General features: G+C 41.1%; 2 protein-coding genes across 4 annotated transcripts; one reads left to right on the top strand and one right to left on the bottom strand.

Moving 5' to 3' along the window:
• Positions 1-9344: 9344 nt before the first annotated feature.
• Positions 9345-14381, bottom strand: LOC122888253. Of its 3 annotated transcripts, XM_044222471.1 has the most exons (8): positions 13446-14381; positions 13328-13369; positions 13160-13243; positions 12710-13080; positions 10891-10962; positions 10709-10753; positions 10238-10318; positions 9345-10073 (listed from the first exon to the last, which is right to left on the bottom strand). In XM_044222471.1, the coding sequence occupies exons 4-8, from the start codon at positions 13038-13040 to the stop codon at positions 9838-9840; spliced, it is 765 nt and encodes a 254-aa protein (XP_044078406.1). In that variant the 5' UTR covers positions 13041-13080; positions 13160-13243; positions 13328-13369; positions 13446-14381; the 3' UTR covers positions 9345-9837. The 3 variants fall into 3 exon arrangements, with proteins under 3 accessions (XP_044078406.1, XP_044078404.1, XP_044078405.1); XM_044222469.1 differs by having other exon boundaries at positions 13328-14381; XM_044222470.1 differs by having other exon boundaries at positions 13160-14381.
• Positions 14382-21792: 7411 nt separating this feature from the next.
• Positions 21793-23164, top strand: LOC122888254. Its single transcript, XM_044222472.1, has 2 exons — positions 21793-22051; positions 22186-23164. The coding sequence occupies exons 1-2, from the start codon at positions 21796-21798 to the stop codon at positions 22656-22658; spliced, it is 729 nt and encodes a 242-aa protein (XP_044078407.1). The 5' UTR covers positions 21793-21795; the 3' UTR covers positions 22659-23164.
• The last annotated feature ends 309 nt before the right edge of the window (positions 23165-23473 follow it).

Genomic DNA, 23473 nt, shown 5'->3' with positions numbered 1-23473 from the left:
CTGGATGTGTGTGTGTGTATGTCTCCTGGTCCGGCCCCATGGTTTCCTGCCTGCTGCTGATCACCGGCACACCTGTCTCCAATCATCCATCAGTCTCCACAGTTTAAATACCAGGCTGTCCCACAACACCAACGCCAGATCATCCTTGTACATTGTATGACCACTACGTCAAGGTTCTGCAGACTTATGAAGTTAAATACTCTTTGCTAGTGTGTTTTTTGCCTTGTGTTTTGATCCTGTTTTTTTGCTCTGCCTAAGGATTATCCTGTGCTGGTGATCACAGTTCCTGTCTTTGTCTGGATTCCTGTCAGCCTGCCTGCCTGTCTCTCCAGCCACCCCACCTTGCCTGTCTCCAGCCACTCTACCTTGCCTGTCTCCAGCTACTCCACCATGGAGCCAGACTCTTTGTCAGCGGAACCAAGATCATGGAGCAGGTTGGATGCAGTCAGTCTCCACACACCACAACTAACTCCACCCCACAGCCAGCCCAGGTCTACACGGTACCACTTACACCCTGCCTCACGGACCAGTCTGCCTGTCCAGACCCACGTGGCGTCTAAACCAAGTTAGACGGTGACCGCTGCTTCAGTCTCCACGCCAGAACCATTGCTACTTACCCGGGGTTATCAAGTTTGATGCCAAAGGCTTGGCTCTGAACAATTACACCCCTTCCCCCTATTCCTGTTAACTTTCTAAATAAAGTGTGAATTGGTTGTAAAAGGCTACTAGTGTGTTCTGCATATGTGGGTTCGAAAGATTGTACATACGACGTCTGCCTGCCTGCCCTGCTCCACCATCAGTCTGCTCCCTTCGTGAGACTCTAAACCAGCTCTCTCAAACTCATTTGTCCCCACTTTGTGAATAAAACCATCTATATTATTTCAGTGCCTTGTCAGAGTCCTGCTTTTGGGTCCTGAACTTTGTTAAGCATAACGGATGCACCAAAATGTCTTTTTTTTTTTTTTGGATGAATGAAATTAGTGTTGTAATTAAGACTCCATAAATTCAAATATAGACTTATTACCTTTTAAGGCCTTATAAACAAACATTAGGAAGCTAGCGTTAGCTAGCTAACAATGAAAATACGGAAACTCATCAAGATCTAAAATTTTTATTTTTTTTTTAAAAAAGATTGAACTTGCTTGGCATTTGTACTGCTGTCCTTCACGAGACCAATAAAATCCTCTTGAGGTTTCATAAACATTGTATTGCATGACATTTTCTCATCTCCAGAGTTCTTTGTCTTCTCTGCTCCTTTTCCTGCTCTCACTGAGAAGTGCGGCGACATGACAAAGAAGCAGAACCTGATTGTTCCTCTTGTGTGCATTTGAAGTGCTGATTGGCTCACAAGTAGAACCAAGTTAAGAATTTGACTTTAGAGATAGAACCTTTTCTAAAATAGAAGTCCAAAAATACATACAACTTAAAAAAAAAACACATTCACATAATTTTAATAAAGGGGGAGTGGCTCAGGTGAGCACTGTCAGGGAGAGCTTATCACAGCTGGGTCTTGTTGACTAATTATGCTCTCCCGTTTATTTGCAGTAGCATGCTGGACCGAAGGCACTCACACACAGATAAGACAGCCAGGCTGGCTGTGGAACTTTGGACTCTTTGTTTAAACTGTGATGAGATGAAGAGGATCTCGACCAGTGCACCCAAGCCGGGCATGCAAGACGTGTTGTGGTTGAGTGTTTTTGGTGATTGCCGATAGTATGTGTGTGAGCAGTCGGAATAATAAATAAGACGTGACCTGTTAAACGCCCTGCTGCATCTGTGTTTATGCCAGGTGAACCCACAATAGCAACAGTCTTGCTACAATGGATATATGGAAGACTTTCATCTAAATGCCCAGATTGTTACCTGGCAAAAACGTGCAGCCATCCAATTGAAACACAAAGATCTTAAAATTCCAGAGAGGGGAAATATGATAGTTCTGCTGTGGCCTACAGGCTCCACTCACTGCCCTGAATAAACTTTGAACCTTGACCGCTGACTCTTAGCTCACCCTCCAGCTTCAATTATCATCTGTGTTGTCTGCTAGGCATGTTGATAAATTGCCAGGCCATCACCATCAGGTTCCTTGTGTTGCTAATCAGTAGGGGGTATAGTTGGCACTTCTGTGGCCAATTGAGCAACTTGTTCAAAAAGTCACAACTTGTTTGAAGTGGCAGCTTAAGCGGCAGCCTTATCATACAGAGACTCAGGTATACAAAGACAAATGAGTCTCTTGCAGGAGTCCTTTGTGGGTGGTCAAGTCAAATGACAGATTAACATTGTCAGGGCTAAGTATCTGTTGCTTTCACTATTTACCTGGTTTTTCCTTATCTGATATGTGTATATTTTCCATTCCTGCACACCACTCTTTTTGTAGATACTATAGACCATCCACCCTGATGCTCACAATATCACTGTAACCTCTCTAATCTTATCTATCCCACCCGCTCCATACACACCCAACACTTTGTTACAGGCCTGTGGAACTACCAGTAAGCTTCCTGCAAGACTGAGTTCATCTCTGGCTACGCCTCCTTGCGATCTCTGGACTTCCTTGCTTGAGACTTGGTTCACATCAGAGAACATCTCCACCCCTGCAGCCCTCTCCTCAGCCTATTCCTTTACCCATACACCCAGACCCGCAGGAAAAGGGGGGCTAATCTCCCCCAAATGGAGATTCTCTCTCTACCTGCTTCCACACATCACACCTTCTCTCAAATGTCATGCTGTCTGTTACTTATCCAGTGAAATTAAACATCGCTGTGCTCTACCACCTACCACATCCTCTCTGGGAATTCTTGGAGGAATTAGACATCCTATCAAACAACCCTGAAGATATCCTCCTGCTTGTACTTTTCAGTGTTCTCAACATCCAGACGGAGAAGTTGCCTTCTGACTTATTACTTTTACTATCTTCTTTTGCTCTCTCCCTCTCACCCTACTCACAAAGCTGGTAACTAATTTGACCTCTCTGTAACTCCTCTTCATGTCTCTCACCACTTCTTCATATCCTTCTCTCTCCCCCTCTCTCTAACTCTCAAATCTCTCTCTTCTACACATACTTTCCCTGTCTGCCGCAAGCTCCGCTCCTTGTCTCCCTCCTCTCTTGCCTTATCTGTCCACCATCATCTCTCCCCTCACCTGACTCTTTCTCACTCATGCCTCCTGCACACTCCTCTCTACTTTGTCCTCTGGACTCTCTCTGTCCTCTCACCTCTCGGCAGGCTCGCCCGAGTCCTCCAGGTTCTCTGACTCAGTGTGTGCTGACAGAACCACCCACGGGCAGCTGAAAGAAAATGATGGAAATCCATGCACTCGGAAGACCTCCTTGCCTATCAATCTCTTCTCTCCTCTTTCTCTACCTCCTTGTCTGCAGATAAAAGCTCTTTCTTTCAATCCAAAATTCAATCTTCTTTCTCCAACCCCAAAAAACTTTGATCCCCCCAGTCCCCCATCTCCCTCTTACCGAGCGACTTTAACTACTTTGTAAAAAAGACATGCTCCTCATTTCCCACCTACTGACTCCTCCTGTCCTACATCCCCTTGTCATCTCCTACTCTAACCTCCCTTTCACCGCTCTCCCCCAATGAAGTACTAAAGCTGGTTACCTACCACCTTCCAACCACCAACCCTATCTATAGTTCCTGACCTCCTTCCTTTCCTCACCCACCCATTTCATCAATACCTCTTTGACAACTGGTCATTTTCATAACACTCTTAAAGCAGCAAGAGTGAACCCTAAAGAAACCCACACTCAACCCTTCTGATATAAAGAATTACAGACCTGTCTCTCTTCTATCATTTATTTCTAAAACACTTGAGCATGCTGTCTTCACTCAACTCTGCATATCTTCACCAGAACAACCTCCTCAACCACTGCCAGTCTGGTTTCAAGGCAGGCCACTCAACTGAGACTGAGATTGCCATCAAAGAACTCCACACTGCTAGAGCTTCCTCCGTCGTCATTCCGTTGGACCTTTCAGCAGCATTTGACACAGTGAACCACCAGATCCTCCTCTCCACCCTCCAAGAAGAGTCTCAGGCTCTGCACTCTCCCTGTACACATCCTACCTCAAGGCCGAACATAACAGGGTAATGTGGAGAGAATCTGTGTCTAAACCACTACTAGGGTTCCTCAGGGTTCTGTTCTGGGTATCCACCTCTATTCTCTTTACACCAAGTCACTCGGCTCTGTGATTCATTCACATGGCTTTTCCTAACCACAGCTATGTAGATGACACTCCACTAATTCTGACTTTTCCCCAGTCTGAAACCCAGGTGGCAGCATGAATCTCTGCATGCTGCCACCTGGGTTGACATCTCTCAGTGGATGTCTACTCACCACCTGAAGCTTAACCTCGATAAAACTGAGTTGCTCTTCCTTCTAGGGAAGGCATCTCCTGCCCACGACCTCTCCATTATCATTGAGAACTCTGAGGTGTCCCTGTGTCAGACTGCAAGGAACTTGGGTGTGACACTGGATGACCAGCTGTCCTTTGCTGCCAACATTGCTGCAACAACCCGCTCCTGCAGATTCATGCAGAGTTTCATCAGGAGGAGCTCCCTAGCTGAAACTGTACACATCTTCTGTCACAGACTGAAAACACATCTGTTCAGACTGCACCGTGGCCCACTGAAAAAAATAGTTTTTATTTAAATTTATCATTGTTTTTAAATGTAGCACTTGAAGTGGTTGCACGATTCTTGTAATTTTTGGATTGTATCTACATGATTAAATGCACTGTGACTTAGTGGTAAAGCAGGTCATCCACCCACAGCGGTTCAATCCCAGCTTCCCCCAGCCCACGTGGCGAAGTGTCCTTGGGCAAGTGTGTGAATGAACTCTGATGAGCAGTTCTGCCATCGTGTGTGAATGTGATATGTTGTTGCAGCGCTTTGAGTAGTCAGAAAGGCCATTTACCATTACCATTTATTTAACTACAGTCCATTTACTTTACATTTATTGTAAGTCGCTTTGGACAAAAGCGTCACCTAAATAAATGTAATGTAATGTTCATGACTGAATTTTAGTCATGGGATGTTTTCAGGAATTGGATAATGGGTCACTTTTAAAAATAGACACAAACAAGCATGCTTTAGCAAGCTAAAAATAAAAGAATATAAGCAAAATCCAGAATTGTACAGATCTGAGAAAGATGAGCTACCAGCTGTCAGTTTTAAATTACAGAAATATTATTACGCAGGAAGATACATGTGCATTTGTGTACAGTTTGAGTTTAAGAGATGTGTGTTTTTCAGGGTTGCACACTAATGCCAGGTGTGGATTTAATCCCATGTTCTTCACCCTGGTCAGGCTGCATTCAGACTGACAACACTGCATCAAAACACACAGCTTCCTCATCTATTTCAATTATACCACTGTGTTGGCACATCGGGTGTTCTGATGCAGAGGACTCCAGCAAAACAATACAGGGTTGTCTGGCAAAAAAGTTTAACCTGGCTCAACAACATTTGCCACAACAAAATGCAACGTCAAATAACAATGCGCACAAATCTAATACGCATTAATGCATTCTGGATGGATTAGGGATAGTTCTAAACACTACAAATATTGCTGGAGTTTCTTCTTTTTCCAGTGGCTGCAGGTTGAGCCACAGACCCACTTCTCTGTCACCATTTCCAATAAAATGGCAGCTGCTCTGAGATGTTACATCTGTATTGTGACAATGGGATTTTATCACCTTTATTGAGCCACAAATATGTTTGTATGCTTTATAAGCTAGTGTATCAAATCATGGGCATGAGGTGACATTTCCAGAACAATATCACAGAGACATTTTGAAGTGATACATATATTTCCTTGCACACCCACTAGCTAAAAATGAACTCCCTGCCGGTATTTTTATATTGAGGTCTTAGAGATCGGATAAAAAGATATTGGCAATCTATAAATGCATATATAGTTGGGTTGTGGGTATGACACTGGGGCTGTTGACATGGATACCTCTTTAAGACACACCACTACGTGGCCCATGCTTGGTTTTATAAGTCCCAGGTGTGCATCCATTCAGTGATTATCGTTGCTTGGAACGGTTCCCGAGTGCCCTTGTCCTGGAGAGAGAGTCTCTTCACTTAGAGAACCAAGGTTACAAAGTAACCAAATGTTCTCTATCATATCGAGACTATCTCTCCACACAGTAACATATTCCATATGTACGGGGACCCTGTAAGACACACCGTGAGGAAAGCAAGGAGATAGAGCAGATGCAGTTCCTCAAGTACTCCTCAGGATCCCTGACCCTGGTATTTGAATGAGATGTCCCCACCACCAGAGTGCTCTAAACAGTGCGTGTCAAAACAAAACCCCATGTGAAATGCTATACACAGATTATATATTAGAGAGAGATAAACAATACCATCTGTCACTTTTTAATTGATGGATGATTGATGGTGACCTTTGACCTTTGATTAACCCCCCCCCATGTCTCCCTCCCCGGAAGTGCGTCACACCAGAAGTGCGTGGCGTTATGCGTGGACCAATGAGCGTGAAGCAGGCGTGGTTAGCAGGAGCCAATGAGCGTGAAGCATGCGTGGTGAGCAGAAGCAATGGGAGTAAAGTAGGCGTGGGAATGAAAAACCCTGTAAATTAAATAATATGATTAAATAATTCAATCATTTAAGTGAAATCAATAGTACCAAAAGTATGAAAATAATTGACAAATTTACCATCTGTAAAATCTAATCTTTCAGGAGCAAAAGACGCATCCTTCTCTGTTGTCTGTCCTGTGCAGAGTGAGGTGTGAATGAATTGGAAAGATGTGGGAGGGTAGGCGGGGTTTGCGTGAACCAAAGGGAGGGTTAGCTAATGGTTAAATAGGTTAGGAGGAGCTTGCGTGAGGCGATGATTTTGTGAAAATGTGAACTAAAAAAAAAACTAAAAATGATTAAAGTTTTGAAGCTGAATAAATGTCCAGATATCCGTTGATGAATGTCTACATGCAGCATGTCTTGCAACTCCTGTGCAGATTGTGTGAAGATCAAGGAATGAGGGCGTCAGATTTTCCTCTGTAATACCATCACCCCTAAAGACAGTTTGAAATCGGCGTGTGAATCTCCTCACACACAGAGTAAATAAAACCATACAGCTGCCTAAGGCAATTCTCAATCATCTATACATCCTGTGTCCCTAAAAGGATCAATGTTTCCTGCTCTTTCTGAAGGCCCTTTGTATGAAGACAGATCAAGAAATGTCTCTTTTATGGTCTTAAGGCATATTGAAAAAAAGATTATATTTTATAGTTTCACAATATCATAATAGGAAATTACAATTAGTGTCTAACACTGAGCCTGATGTCAAATGTACTTTGACATTTGTAAGTTTCTGTGTGAAGCTCCGTGTTGGAGGTCTGGATAATAAACATCTCAAATGACAAGAAAGTAAAATAAATGTTAAATCTCAGAGGCTAATCTCTGCATCAAACAGACACACACACACACACACACACACACACACACACACACACACACACACACAGGAACCAGAGAAGATCAAGAGGTTACGTGTTGGCAGGCCGGAGCCAGCACCCTGTTGAAATGGGTTGTTTGATCATTGCATGGGGGTGACTTGCCTGTCCTCACTGACCAGCCGCTCTCATAGCACCCGAGAATGGAATGCAGCGCCTGGAGAGGTCTCTGTGCTGTGTCTCCAGATATATCTGTATTGTTTGATTGTTTTTATTGTTTGTAATATTTGTGGTGATATAAATACTAGTTAAAGACATTTGTAAGTCTTGTGTGGATCCCCTCTCATCAACCAATTCACCTGAGTTAGAGGTTAGCTTACCTCGACATGACGTAGACAGATAACAAAGGGAGACACAGAGAACAGGACTTCTGAATTTGACAACGGAGAATGGCTCAAGCATCCGGTAAATTACCAATATCTTTAAAGCTAAATTTTACGCATTTAAACCTTTAGGCAGAAACATAGGGACTTTTTTCATTCTTTGCAGTGACTCTAAGCGGAGGGCTGAACCTTCAAGCAGAGGAGTCTGGTAAGTACAGGTCTACATTATGTATTTTTAATACTGAAATATCTAAAAGACTTTTATTTCCTGATTATAAGTTATATCTTTCAGAGTCATCCACTGATACCTCAACATCCAAGACCTCATCTGATACTGACTCCTCATCTGTGCTTTCAGAGGACGTGGTATTACCCGGTGAGTTGCTACATTTTTTTTTTACCAGTTTTTTTTTTTACCTAAAACTTACACAGAATATTTATCAAAAACTTTTTTCTCATGCTAGATCTGTGGGGCGATTTGGACCAATATTTCCAAGAAGGGCTATGCCATCATCACCGCCACAGGATGACACAACCGGGCATGCCTCAGACCGTCAAAACATTATACATTCTCTAGAGGCTGCCCGGTTAACCGGAGGAGATCCAGGGGATGCAATACCGCATCAAAATTTTGAAGAACAACTGCCATTTCACCGGGAGTCTGTCTCAACCGCTAATCAACCGCTGATGGCCGCAGAGAGGTCTAGACCTTAACCAGCGGACAGAGATCCAGGATTCTCATCGGGTCGCAACAACAGGAGAACCAGTTCCAGTTCTGAGAATCCACACCTGAAATCCCGCGGGGCTTCCAGCGAAGGATTTCCATCGGCACGCTGTAAGTCTATTTGCTTTTTAAATTGTTTTACAGTGCATTGTGAGACGATTCAATCACGCCGTATAAATGTAATAATTACCCAGAAGGGAACACAATGTACGTTCCTTTTCTCTCATGTTACATCATAAGCATACACGGAAGGTTTTGTATGTGTGAAATTAAATAGACCGTGCTTAAAAATGAATTTTCTACAAAACGTCAAACCACTGTAGTGAGGACCTTTTCATGGGTGCGCTATTGGGTTTGTTTCAGAATAGACTAGTTTATAGTATATAAAATGGACCTTCTGTCTTTAACTTGTAGTTATTCTTTGCTACCATTTTATGTTTTAGTACAGACAAATAATGTAATAATAAATCAGTCTTGAAGTGTTCCAACATTAATGTTGTGACCATTGATTAGACTGCTGTACAAAAATACACATGTACTTTTAAAATACAATTACTGCTTTACCAAAGTGAACCAAACTTTAGCAATAAACATCAGTATCATACAACTTCCAATAAAGCTGCAATGAATGCCATCTCCAGTGTACACAACTAGATTTATTTTGATTTGTTAACTGAGACACAACTCAGGATGTGCACAAACCAACAATGGTGGAAGAAGTTTTAGTAAAAGGAGTAAAAGTACCAATACCACACTCTGAAAATACTCCACTACAAGTACTGCATTCAAAACCTTAAGTAAAAGTATGTAAATATTATTAGCAAAATGTACTTTAGGTATCAAAAGTAAAAGTAATCATTCTGAGGAAAAATGGCTGTGCTAATTGTTAACTACTACTGCTCAGAAAAACGCGTAATCCTCCAGTTTATCAGAAAAATTCACATTCCAAATCAACATGTCTGGAGACACATGCTTTTCACTGGACAAGAAGTGTATGAAAAATTCTAATCTGCAAAGTGACTAAAACTGTCAGACAAATGTAGTGAAGTAAAAAGTATAATATTTGCCTCTGAAATGTAATGGTGTAGAAGTATAAATTCCATAAAAAATGGAAATACTCAATTAAAGTACAAGTACCTCGAATTTGAACTGTATCCGCAAGTACAGTACTTGAACATATGTGCATAGTTACATTCCACCACTGTTAACCAAACGGCATTAGAAAACTAACAATGTTCAAACATGCCAACTACTGGCTCAACCAGACATTAAAAGTAGAACACAGAAATTATAATGCAAAATGAAGTCTTCAGAACTGAAGTTTCTGTGACGCTGATCTTCGATTAAGAGTCACAATTGTGTTATACACAAAGTTTTTAACATCCTTCCAGGATTTTTGATCCAAGGATTTCTCTTGTGTTATGCATTTGACGCAGTCCTCTTTACCTGGAACTCGCCGCTCTGCCATAAACTTTCCCAACTGTTTGTTGACAGCAGTCCTCTCTGCTTCACTCCATGGCCTCTTCAACTGTACTTTGGGTCCTTCTACAGATGACAAAGAAGAAAATGTAGATTATTTAACATCCAGTACATAGACCACAATGTAGATTTCTTGACTTGGCTCATGCATAGCTGGCACACAGTCACAGAAAGCACCTACCTTTAGCTTTGAAGTTTATGCATTTTTTGCCCAATTTTAAAGAACTTACCTCTTTCTTTCACCACCGCCTTCTTTTTTCCTCTTTTCTTCTGTGGGAGTCTTTTAGCCAGGCTTGGTCCTGTGCTCTGATCTACAACAGTAACAGACAAACAGTTCCTGTTAGTCGGTGAAACCTCAGGTATAATGGTTATGAAGGTTCATGTGTATTCAAGCGCTGACATTCAAATCTGACCACCAAGACCTGACAGCTAGCTGCTAACTCTTAAATTTTCTGAGATCAAAACTGTAAGTTTACAAACGTTACAAAATAGTTCTTGTTCACAAATGTATCACCGGGGGCCAATAATTAAACTGCCACAAAAAGAACACTAAATATGTACTGTGTGTTACCCATCTCAAAAGAGCTACAAATTGCACTGAAACTACTACTGAATTATTAAAATGTGAAAAACAACCAGGAGGGGATTTTTTTTGTTTTTGCAAAAGACAATAGTATAATAATAAAAGCGATTTAACTCACCATCTATATCTAAACTCCAATCCTCACGGGGTTCAGAACCTCCATCTGAAAAACAAGAACAGAGTCAAAAGAGTGACAAAAGTGACACCTCATACTATGCAGTGTAGTATAGGTTAATGAAAGCAACTGTGTGTTAATATAGATATTTAAAATGGCCTGCACCCTTATTTTTAAAAACGTACCCTCATCCACCTCCCTGCCTTGTTTCCTTCCCCTCTGTGGGACACGAGCAGAAGTCAATGTGGGACTTTCACCTGTGAAAGACAACAAACGTCAAATGTTAGTGCTAAAATCCTCAAGTACAAAGACTACTGTTGATTAAAAGATCTCCATGAATAAGGTGTCCATGAAGACAGAAAAAGTCTAAGGCTGTGTCAGAAAATCTCTCCCTATTTATTCTATGTTGCACCATTTTATCTAAGCGTCCAAAATATAAATAGTAATTTATACTGTATGAGGAGCCATGAAAATTCCACAATTGAAAGAAAGAAAAAGTGGTGTCCATGAAATATGCACTACTTCCTGCTAAAAATCCCACAGGTACAGCCCCTGCTTAGTGTCACAGAAGCACCAAGATGGCAAAGAAAAGAAATTATATAAAAATGAGTAAATATTAGCCTAGCTTTCCACCGCTGGAGACAGCTCTTGGAGAGTAAAGAGATGCGGTTGGATGCTGAACTCGCAACACATCTTTTAGATGGGTAAGGAACATCTAACATTGGCTATTTAACGAAACATATCTTTAGTGCAAACTAATGACAACACAAACTGTACAGAAAACTTTTCAAATGGCGTCAATATATGGTTTTCATGTGGCTGTTTTCTTGCTTCTATGGGGTATATTCCCATAATGTTAGATGTTCCTTACCCATCTAAAAGATATGTTGCGAGTTCAGTAGCCAACCGCATCTCTTTACTATCTCTTTATCTCTGGCATGTGTCTCCAGATGTGTTGATTTGGAATGTGAATTTTTCTGATAAACTGGAGGATTACGCGTTTTTCTGAGCAGTAGTAGTTAACAATTAGCACAGCCATTTTTCCTCAGAATGAGTACTTTTACTTTTGATACCTAAAGTACATTTTGCTAATAATATTTCTATACTTTTACTTAAGGTTTTGAATGCAGGACTTGTAGTGGAGTATTTTCAGAGTGTGGTATTAGTACTTTTTCTTAATTTTGGAACACTTCAAGACTGATTACATTATTTGTCTGTACTAAAACATAAAATGGTAGCAAAGAATAACTACAAGTTAAAGACAGAAGGTCCATTTTATATACTATACACTAGTCTATTCTGAAACGAACCCAATAGCGCACCCATGAAAAGGTCCTCACTACAGTGGTAAAATGCTTGGTCGTAAAAAATTATTTGTTTTTTTTAAAGAAGCTGAGGTGGAAACTGGGGTCAGGGAGCCACCTAATGCTGAAATGCAGCATTCATTTGTCTCCAAGTATAGCAGAAAGGGTGGTCCTCACCTCCTATGTGAATTTATTTGGACCTCACTTCGGTGCATATACAGGAGGGTGTGTGTGTGTGTGTGTGATAGAGAGAGAGAGTGTGTTACAACTTGTTGTGAAGACAAGGGTAAGGACCAAAAACAGCTGTTTTTTACTTTAAGAGAGACTGATGAGAATAAAAAATGCTAAAACCCCAGAATGTAATATTTATAGCATCTTATTTGTATATTAAATAACACCAAGATAATACTATAACTCAACCAACACTATAACTCAACCAACACCATTAATAGCTTATAACAACACACAGTCAAATATACCTTATGAGACTCAGCTTTGTAGAAAGTTCATTTTTTAGCTATTATAGCCACAAGCCTATTTAATTTCACACATACAAAACCTTCCGTGTATGCTTATGATGTAAAATGAGAGAAAAGGAGCGTACATTGTGTTCCCTTCTGGGTAATTATTACATTTATACGGCGTGATTGAATCGTCTCACAATGCACTGTAAAACAATTTAAAAAGCAAATAGACTTACAGCGTGCCGATGGATGTCCTTCGCTGGAAGCCCCGCGGGATCTCAGGTGTGGATTCTCAGAACTGGAACTGGTTCTCCTGTTGTTGCGACCCGATGAGAATCCTGGATCTCTGTCCGCTGGTTGAGGTCTAGACCTCTCTGCGGCCATCAGCGGCTGATTAGCGGTTGAGACAGACTCCCGGTGAAATGGCGGTTGTTCTTCAAAATTTTGATGCGGTATTGCATCCCCTGGATCTCCTCCGGTTAACCGGGCAGCCTCTAGAGAATGTATAATGTTTTGACGGTCTGAGGCATGCCCGGTTGTGTCATCCTGTGGCGGTGATGATGGCATAGCCCTTCTTGGAAATATTGGTCCAAATCGCCCCACAGATCTAGCGTGAGAAAAAAGTTTTTGATAAATATTCTGTGTAAGTTTTAGGTAAAAAAAAAAACTGGTAAAAAAAAACTCACCGGGTAATACCACGTCCTCTGAAAGCACAGATGAGGAGTCAGTATCAGATGAGGTCTTGGATGTTGAGGTATCAGTGGATGACTCTGAAAGATATAACTTATAATCAGGAAATAAAAGTCTTTTAGATATTTCAGTATTAAAAATACATAATGTAGACCTGTACTTACCAGACTCCTCTGCTTGAAGGTTCAGCCCTCCGTTTAGAGTCACTGCAAAGAATGAAAAAAGTCCCTATGTTTCTGCCTAAAGGTTAAAACGCGTAAAATTTAGCTTTAAAGATTTTACCGGATGCTTGAGCCATTCTCCGTTGTCAGATTCAGAAGTCCTGTTCTCTGTGTCTCCCTTTGTTATCTGTCTACGTCATGTCGAGGTAAGCTAACCTCTAACTCAGGTGAGTTGGTTGATGAGAGAGGATCCACACGAGACCTACAAATGTCTTTAACTAGTATTTATATCCCCACAAATATTACAAACAATAAAAACAATCAAACAATACAGATATATCTGGAGACACAGCACAGAGACCTCTCCAGGCGCTGCATTCCATTCTCGGGTGCTATCAGAGCGGCTGGTCAGTGAGGACGGGCAAGTCACCCCCATGCAATGATCAAACAACCCATTTCAACAGGGTGCTGGCTCCGGCCTGCCAACACATAACCTCTTGATCTTCTCTGGTTCCTGTGTGTGTGTGTGTGTGTGTGTCTGTTTGATGCAGAGATTAGCCTCTGAGATTTAACATTTATTTTACTTTCTTGTCATTTGAGAAACTTACAAATGTCAAAGTACATTTGACATCAGGCTCAGTGTTAGACACTAATTGTAATTTCCTATTATGATATTGTGAAACTATAAAATATAATCTTTTTTCAATATGCCTTAAGACCATAAAAGAGACATTTCTTGATCTGTCTTCATACAAAGGGCCTTCAGAAAGAGCAGGAAACATTGATCCTTTTAGGGACACAGGATGTATAGATGATTGAGAATTGCCTTAGGCAGCTGTATGGTTTTATTTACTCTGTGTGTGAGGAGATTCACACGCCGATTTCAAACTGTCTTTAGGGGTGATGGTATTACAGAGGAAAATCTGACGCCCTCATTCCTTGATCTTCACACAATCTGCACAGGAGTTGCAAGACATGCTGCATGTAGACATTCATCAACGGATATCTGGACATTTATTCAGCTTCAAAACTTTAATCATTTTTAGTTTTTTTTTTAGTTCACATTTTCACAAAATCAAAGGTCAAAGGTCACCATCAATCATCCATCAATTAAAAAGTGACAGAAGGTATTGTTTATCTCTCCCTTATATTAACAGTGATGAAGGAGGTGCAGCCAGAAAACAATAGGCCTGATTACTGGTCCATCATGGAAACAAAAGAAGGTCAGTTTCAGATGAAACTAGGCAGGGTAAACAGCAGAAACTCAGGAAGACTCCTTCCTTAGGGCAGGGCTTAAGTAACACAGAGTAGCTTATATTTCTGAGTTCCCAGACCATTTTCACAATTGAGAATGACTTCCAGATGGGAGCCAAAACGTCTTGATTCTGAAAACAGTGTGCAATATTCTGAAACCAGGACCGAACCAGAGCTCCTTGCACCTTTACCCCTAAAAGATCACTAAGCTGGGATTTTTTCAAAGACAGATCCTCCAAAACATTATTCCCCCTAGCCGAATCAGCTGACTCTTGAAGTTTAACTATTGATGTCTCCAAAGTTTTCATTGATCTTGATAACTGTGCTGTGATGTTTCGAGTGTACTGTTGACAGAATTGTTTAATTTGCACCTTGCCAAAATCCCACCACTGTCTTAAATTTTGGAAGGAGTCCTTTGTAGCTCTAAAAGTTTCCCAAAAATACTTAAAAGTTTCCTTAAAATGTTTATCATTAAGCAGAGTACTATTAAAATGCCAGTAAGCACTACCTGTTTTAACTGAATTTAAAATAACTGAACAGCACACCATACTGTGATCAGAAAAACTAACAGGGACAATAAAACACTTGCTAAAAATACCACAATGATGTTTAAACCCATAAAACCTATCCAACCTAGCCAAAGATAGAGCATTGTCACAAACATGAGACCAAGTATATTGTCTTAAATTACCATTAAAATGTCTCCATATGTCACACAACTCATGTGTTTTAATAACTTGTATAAGTCTTTTGCGGGAGGGTTCATGGGGTTCAATGTGATTCCGATCAAGGTTTTTCTCTGTACAATTAAAATCACCCCCCAGAAACAAAAACTCCTCACCATTACAATTCTGTAAAGTTTAATTAAGGGTACTTAAAAACAACATTCTTTCAACTCCTGAGTTAGGAACATAAATGCAAATAAAAACTAAAACATGATTTTCAAAAAGAGCTTTAACCTTTAAAAGCCTGCCCTTTATAATCTCTTCAACATCATAGGAAGACGGCTTAAAACTTTTCGAAAATAAGACAGCAACACCTCCACTAACAGCAGTATTGTGACTTAAAATAGAGATACCGTCCCATTCCCTTGACCAATCTGCAGCATTCTTTAAATCGCTATGAGTTTCTTGAAGAAAAACAACATCTAGTTTTTTCTGCTTAAAACATTCATATAGCATAACTCTTTTTTTGACATCTCTAGCTCCATTCACATTCACCGAAGCAACGCTAACTTCACCCATAAGAGGTAAGAGAAAGTACAGTACAAGCCAGCCACTGAATAAAATCAAATTAACTCACCACCATCATTGTTTATTTCAGTATTGAGTTTTCTCACCAACTTCTTTAACCTATATACTTCCTTATTAGTAAAGAAGCCTTCAGCCATCAAACCCCTTGTCTTTTCAATAAATTGTTTAGTGTCAGGAAAATATTCATTTACTCGTACCCCTCTTCTATTCTTCGTTGACTTAAGAAATAATTTAATATCATCCACATCATAACTACGACTCACACAATCACTCTGTGAAAGAGAGATGCTGGAATCTGATTCACTATCGCTTTCTGAGTCACACTGCTCTTCTTCACATTCAGCTAAGTCTGTTTTCTTCGCATGTCTCGAATCACCAGTATTATCACTCTTCTTTCGCTTTGAAGGTACTTTAAACATTGTCTGTTCTGCATCCATGAAAATGCCATCATTCTCATATACATCACCAGAACCCGCGGGTCTAACATCATCCGTCATTTTATTAAATGTCTCCGTTTCGGTTATTTCAGGTTGGGGCTGATTGACCCCTTGCAGCTCAGCCGCTACCAGCTCAGGTTCAGTGCACCCGACAGCAGTCTGCTCAATCTCAGTCCGATCCTCTGCGGCCTGTTCTACCGCGATCGCGTCTGGCTCCGCACGGACTACCGGAGGTTGATCTGTCGCGGGTAAATCAGTAACGGCATTCAAATTTTGCTCAGTTACAAGCGTTTCTTTTTTCTCAGGGCAATCACGGACTAAATGTCCCACTTTTCCGCAACCAAAACACTTCATTTTTCCAGTTGTTGCAAATACAACATAATCAAAATCATCTATACGGAATTTGAACGTAAGATCCAGTTCAGCGTCATCTTTTACAATCATATAGACAAAGCGTCTAAACGAAACAACATGTTTTAATAATGGGGAATCACCTCCAATCGAGATCTTTTTAATTGGAGAGACCGAGTTAATAACTCGTCACTGATAAACGGAGGAACATTAGACAGCGTTACCTTCTTAGATGGCATTGATAGAGGGAGAACAGGCGTAAATAAGCCATCAATAGTAATCCCCTGTTCAACTAGCTCATTTGCTTTGTCAACAGTGTTTAGAAAAATTACAGTTGCATTATTCATTTTTGATGCTGACAAAATACATTCATGGCCCACAACCTCTCCTATTGCCATACAACAATCCTCCATGCTCACCGCAGACGCCACCTTCACTGCATGACGCCGCGTGAGTGTACTCAAAACCCGTGAATCCGGGGCCGCCATGTTTCCCCGAATACAGGTAGCACGCGGCCCGGATCAACACATAGACAACAATAGATCAAAAACAGAAAAGAAAGAAAGAAAAAAGTTGATAGTAAAAGAAAGAAAGGTTGTTCTAGACAGTAACCACACAAAAAAAAATCACTCACGCTTAACGAAAGCTCGAGCTCACCACACGCACTCACCGCTCACTCGCTCAGCAAACACTCACGCATGCGCACGAGAGAGAGAGAGAGAGAGAGGGGTTTGGGGAGAGCACAATGCAAATACCACCTAACATTTTTAAAATAGTAATAATGTAATGGTAGTGGTAAGATTAATAGGAATAAATTAATAATAATAGGAATAATAATTTCAGTATTAGTAACAGAGCCAATAACAACAACTGTAGTAGCAGTTGTCAAGCAGGAACAAGGTGGCAGCAAGTGAACCACAACCACGGATCCAGTCTCTGCAGCTCCGGAAGAAGAAATAACTGCTGAAAGCAACAGAAGGAGAGAGGAGAAAAATGAGAATGCACAGAACTACGAGAGAGAGAAGATGTCGAGTTAGTAACATGCAGTAATAGGATAAAAATGCATACAGATGGAGAGGGAGAGGAGGAGAGAGGAAGGAGGTACATCATGGGAAGTCTCCTGGCAGTCTAGGCCTATAGCGGCATAACTAAGGGATGGTTCAGGGCCCAAGCCAGCCCTAACTATAAGCTTTATCAAAGAGGAAAGTCTTGAGCCTACTCTTAAATGTGGAGATGGTGTCTGCCTCCCGAACCCAAATTGGGATCTGATTCCACAGGAGAGGAGCTTGATAACTGAAGGCTCTGGCTCCCAGTATACTTTTAGAGACTCTAGGAACCAAAAGTAACCCTGCATTCTGGGAGCACAGTGTTCTAGTCGTGTAATATGGTATTATGACCTCTTTAAGAGCTTTGTAGGTGAGTATAAGGATTTTAAATTCAATTCTGGATTTAACACGGAGCCAGTGCAGAGAAGCTCTCTTTTCCTAGTTCTTGTCAGTACACGTGCCACTTGAGAGTCTTAAGGGACTTATTCGGGCAGCCTGATAATAGGGAATTGCAATAGTCCAACCTAGAAGTAACAAATGCACTAGTTTTTTGGCATCATTTTGAGACAGGATGTGCCTGATTTTTGCAATGTTGCGTAGTTGAAAGAAGGCAGTCCTTGAAGTTTGTTTCATTTGGGAGTTAAAGATAACTCCAAGGTTCCTTACGTGCAGGAGGCCAGGGCAATACCATCTAGAGCAACTATGTCTTTAGATAATTTGTTTCGGAAGTGTTTGGGGCCAAGTACAATAACTTCAGTCTTGTCAGAGTTTAACATCAGAAAATTACAGGTCATCCAGGTTTTTATGTCCTTAAGGCATGCTTGAAGTTTAGCCTACTGGTTAGTTTCATCTGGCTTTATCGATAGATATAATTGGGTATCATCTGCATAACAATTAAAGTTTATGGATTGTTTCCTAATAATATTGCCTAGAGGAAGCATATATAAGGTGAATAGAATCGGTCCAAGCACAGAACCTTGTGGAACTCCATGACTAACTTTGGCGTGCATGGAGGACTCACCGTTAACATGTACAAACTGAGATCGATCTGATCACTTAAACCAGCTTAGTGCGGTTCCTGTAATGCCAATTACATGTTCCACTCTGTGTAATAGGATGTGATGGTCAATGGTGTCGAATGCAGCACTAAGATATAACAAGACAACAAGATAACAAGTACAGAGACAAGTACATTGTCTGATGCAATTAAAAGGTCATTTGTTATTTTCACTAGTGCTGTCTCTGTGCTATGATGCACTAAATCCTGACTGAAAATCCTCAAATAAACTATAGTTATTTAGAAAGTCACACAACTGATTGGTGACTGCTTTCTCAAGGATCTTAGAGAGAAATGGAAGGTTAGATATAGGTCTATAGTTGGCTGAAACCCCTGGATCAAGAGTGGGCTTTTAAGAAGCAGTTTAATTACAGCTACTTTAAAGGACTGTGGTACATAGCCTGTTAATAAAGGCAGTTTGATCATATCCAGTAAAGAAGTGCTAACTAAGGGTAAAACATCTTTAAGCAGCCTATCGTAGAAAAGGTTTCAGTCGTAGTCATCTGGACTGGCTGCATCACTGTTAAGTGCCTGATTAGCATGTGATAGGCGTGACCAAGGTGATAGGTGAAGGACGCCAATCACATGCTAATCAGGCACTTAACAGTGATGAAGTAGATGCAGCCAGAGAACAATAGGCCTGATTACTGGGCCATCTTGAAACTATTAGGTCAGTTTCAGGTGAAACTAGCTATTAACAGATACTCAGGCAGATTCCCTCCTGAGGGCAGGGCTTATGTAACTCAGAGTAGCTTAAATTTCCAGTTCCCGTCCAATTTTTTCACAATTAAGAATGACTTCCGGATGGGAGCCGAAACGTCTTGATTCTGAAAACAGTGTCCAGATGACTACGACTGAAACCTTTTCTACGATAGAACACTCCTGGACGAATGAGGGACTACACCGTCTTTAAGCAGCCTAGTTGGAATGGGGTCTAAGATGGCTTAGATTAATTAATCGTCAAAGTTAGTTGAAGAAGGTTGATCGGAGCAAAGCAGTCTAAATATCTGTCAGGTTTTATAGTTATTTCTAAGGTTCCTGTATTTGAAGATAAATCGATACCGGTTGACAGCAGGACGTGATGAATTTTTTTCTCTAATAGTTAAAATTTTATTATTAAAGAAACTCACAAAGTCGTTACTACTGAGGGCTATAGGAATACATGGTTCAATATGACTCTCTGGCAGCCTGGCTACAGTGCTGAAAAGAAACCTGGAGTTGTTTTTATTTTCCTCTAATAATGATGAGTAGTAAGCTGCTCTGGCATTACGGAGGTCCTTCCCATATGTTTTAAGACTATCTTACCAGACTAAACGAGATTCTTCCAAGTTGTTGTAACACCATTTCCTTTTAAGTTCTCGTGACGTTTGCTTTAATTTGTGGGTTTGGGGGTTGTACCATGGAGCTAACCTTCTTTGTTTTATTATATTCTTTTTTAGAGGGGCGATAGAATTGAGTGTCGTTCGCAGTGAACCTGCAGCACTATCAACAAGATGGTCAATTTGGGAGGGGCTGCGCTTTGCATAGGAGTCCTCTGTTATATTGAGAGATAGCATTGAATTAAATGCAGATGGGATCGCTTCCTTGAATTTAGCCACAGCACTATTTACTGTTCAGTTTCAATGCCATATACCAGAACAAGGTCGAGGGTGTGGTTAAAACAGTGAGTGGCTTCATGTACACTCTAACAAAAGCCAATCGAATATAATAATCAGATAAACGCAGTACTAAGGCTATCATTTTCAACATCCACATGAATATTGAAATCACCTACAATAATTACTTTATCTTTTTTAAGGACTAAACTTGATAAATGCTCTGAGAATTCAGATAAAAATTCTGAATAAGGACGAGCAGTGTGGTACACTATAACAAATAGAATTGGCTGTCATGTTTTCCAGGTCGGGTGTGAAAGACTAAGAACAAGGCTTTCGAATTAGTTATAGGTATTTAGTAGTATTTAGTTTAGGTTTAGGGTTGATTAATAGGCTTGAGTCGAAGATGGCTGCAACTCCACCTCCTCGGCTGGTGCCTCGAGGAATGTGAGTATTAATATGACGGAGCGGAGTGGATTCATTTAGGCTAACATATTCTTCATGACCCAGCCAGGTTTCAGTAAGGCAAAATAAGTCAATATGATACTCTGATATTAAATCGTTCACTAGTACAGCTTTAGATGACAGAGATCTGATGTTTGAGAGTCTACATTTAATTTTCCTATTTTGTTGTGCTATTTCAGCATTTTTGTTGAGGTTTTTAACTTTTGTTTTTATTAATTTAAGTGGTTGGCGGGCAGACACCGTCACTAAGGAGTTTTGGGTGGGTAACTGCTCTGGAAGCGCAGAGAAGCATGTACAACTGCAACTCTGCCTCCTAGTCTCAACTCTGAGTTGTCATGGTTTAGGTCCACTAATAAAATCAGTCAGATTTCTAGATATGAGATCTGCTCCATCCAACGTGGGATGAATGCCGTCTCTCCTAATCTTCCCTAAAAAGTCCGCCAATTATCTACAAAGTCCACATCGTTTGCTGGACCACCTCGACAGCCAGCGTACATGGATACAATCCATGTACTTAATGTACCGCTTCCTGGACTAAATCAGCTACAGTGTATCCTTTAAACATATTTATGGATGGACAATTAACACTAGAACGGCCACGACGGTCATTTTGACCGTTTTGAAATTTATATGTGCAATAACTTTGTTGAATAAAAAAATACAATCCTGCTGTTACGTGACTTTTCCTAAAAGTGTCTGTATTTTTATTTACAATGGGTTTCATATAAATTACACAAAAGGAAAAGAAAAAATTATCATTTTTACCTATTTCAGCCATACACGGTCATAATGACTGCACTGAATTTCGCGCTATTCTATTGTTCTATTTTTCGCGCGCTTTGTTATACAAATAGGAACTATTGTCAAAGAAACGTCGCTTGCGGTCTCGAGTGCTATTAGCATATGCTAATTTGCTTACAAATACAAATTATTAGACTAAATTGGCTATCAGTACAATAATTTAAGAAATTCAGTAATTGTCTAGGTTGGAGTTTATAAGGAGCCTTTAGAAAATGTCTGAAATGAATGAAAGAATGAAGAGAAAGATGACTGCTGCCATGGCCTTGGAGATGCTTCAGAACTTGGACAGCGATGACTCTGATGCAGGGGATCTATCGGAGGTGGAAAGTGACACCGACCTTTCCTTTGTGCAAGAAAATACTTCATCCTCATCAGAGAGTGATTCAGAGTCCATACCGAGGAAAAAGAGACGGCTACTTTCATCGGAGACTAGGGATCCAGGTGTTCCGTTCACGGCTGACGTTCCAGGTGAGCTGCCCTGCGCTCCGCTATGCACCGTTGTCCTGTCTTGTGCTGCCCTGCGCTAGTTATAGCCTGGGCTATTCGCTAGTTATTTTTATCATTATGCTGTTATTATTATTAGGTTATTATTGTTGTCCTAGGCCTTCCCGAACCAGTACCTGCTCTTGAGCCAACTGGAGTGCTCAGCCTGCCCTTGGAGTCATCTCGGCCGGAGGCCGCTGTGGAAAAGGGGAAGGATGGGACGGTGTGGACGGTCCTTCAGTCAACTGAACGTCCACGGAGAAGGCAGAGCCAAAATGTCCTGTCCATAAAACGCTTCAGGGAGATAATGAAAATCCTGCGGTTCGACAAGAAAGAGACCCGACGTGTACGTCTGCAGGATGACAAGTTTGCCCTGGTATCGGCCACTTGGAATAAGTTTGTTCAGAACAGCATAGCCTGCTACAAGCATGGTGCCAACATAACCATTGATGAGCAGATGTTCCCCACCAAGGCCCAGTGCAGATTTATCCAGTACATGGGAAATAAGCCTGGTAAATTTGGAATAAAATTTTGGCTGGCTGCGGATGTCCAAGACCAGCCTGGTTGGCACCCTGGGGAAAACGAAGCGTGAGTTGCCCCCCTCTGCAAAAGAGCAAGCAGAGCTGTTCAGCACAAAGGTGCTAAAATGTGCAGATGCGACGCTCACCATCTATGAGCTCCGTGCACACAAGCGTGGGCATTACTGATGGACCGAAGGCAAAGCCGGAGTCGGTAACATACTATAATAACACCAAATATGGCGTGGACGTCCTGGATCAGATGGCAAAGGCGTACTCTGTGAAAGGCGGTACGCGTAGATGGCCAGTGGCTGTCTCCTGTAACATCCTCGACCTGGCTGGAATCAATGCCCACATCCTCTTCAAGAAGTGCACCAGCAGCAAGATTGGAGGAAATTCATGCAGCAACTGGCAGAGGAGCTGAGAGCGGAGTTCATGGAGGGAAAGGGGGCAGCATGGCAGTTGGCACAAGGTCCCTGTCAGCAGCAGATCCAACCACAGCAGACACCAAAACGGAGGCAGTGCCAGGTTCGGAGAAGCTGCAAACAAAATAAAACGCCCGACACCTGCTGTAAATGCCGCAAACCTGTGTGTGGAAATTGTGCACGGAGAACAGAGGTCACTTGGGTTGACTGTGAAGCTTAAATAGCCAAGCATGCTATTGATGTAATTAGTTAATATATGTAATTAGTAGCCTAATTCTTTTATGGTTCTAAACTTCATTCGTTTCCAGCTTTTCCGATTATTTTCTGTGTTATAAATGTGTTATAAATGTTAAAACAAACTTTTTCAGAATCAAATAGATACTTTTAATTGTAATTATCTTGTTCTGAGTTATGCTGAATAAATACGGAAAAATACTGGTGTGAATTTAGCTTATGCAATAATT

Source organism: Siniperca chuatsi, linkage group LG14 (genome assembly GCF_020085105.1).
Source record: "Siniperca chuatsi isolate FFG_IHB_CAS linkage group LG14, ASM2008510v1, whole genome shotgun sequence".
NCBI classification, from domain to species: Eukaryota; Metazoa; Chordata; class Actinopteri; order Centrarchiformes; family Sinipercidae; genus Siniperca; species Siniperca chuatsi.
Note: the sequence above shows the minus strand (reverse complement) of the source record. Positions and strands in the feature narration are given on the sequence as shown.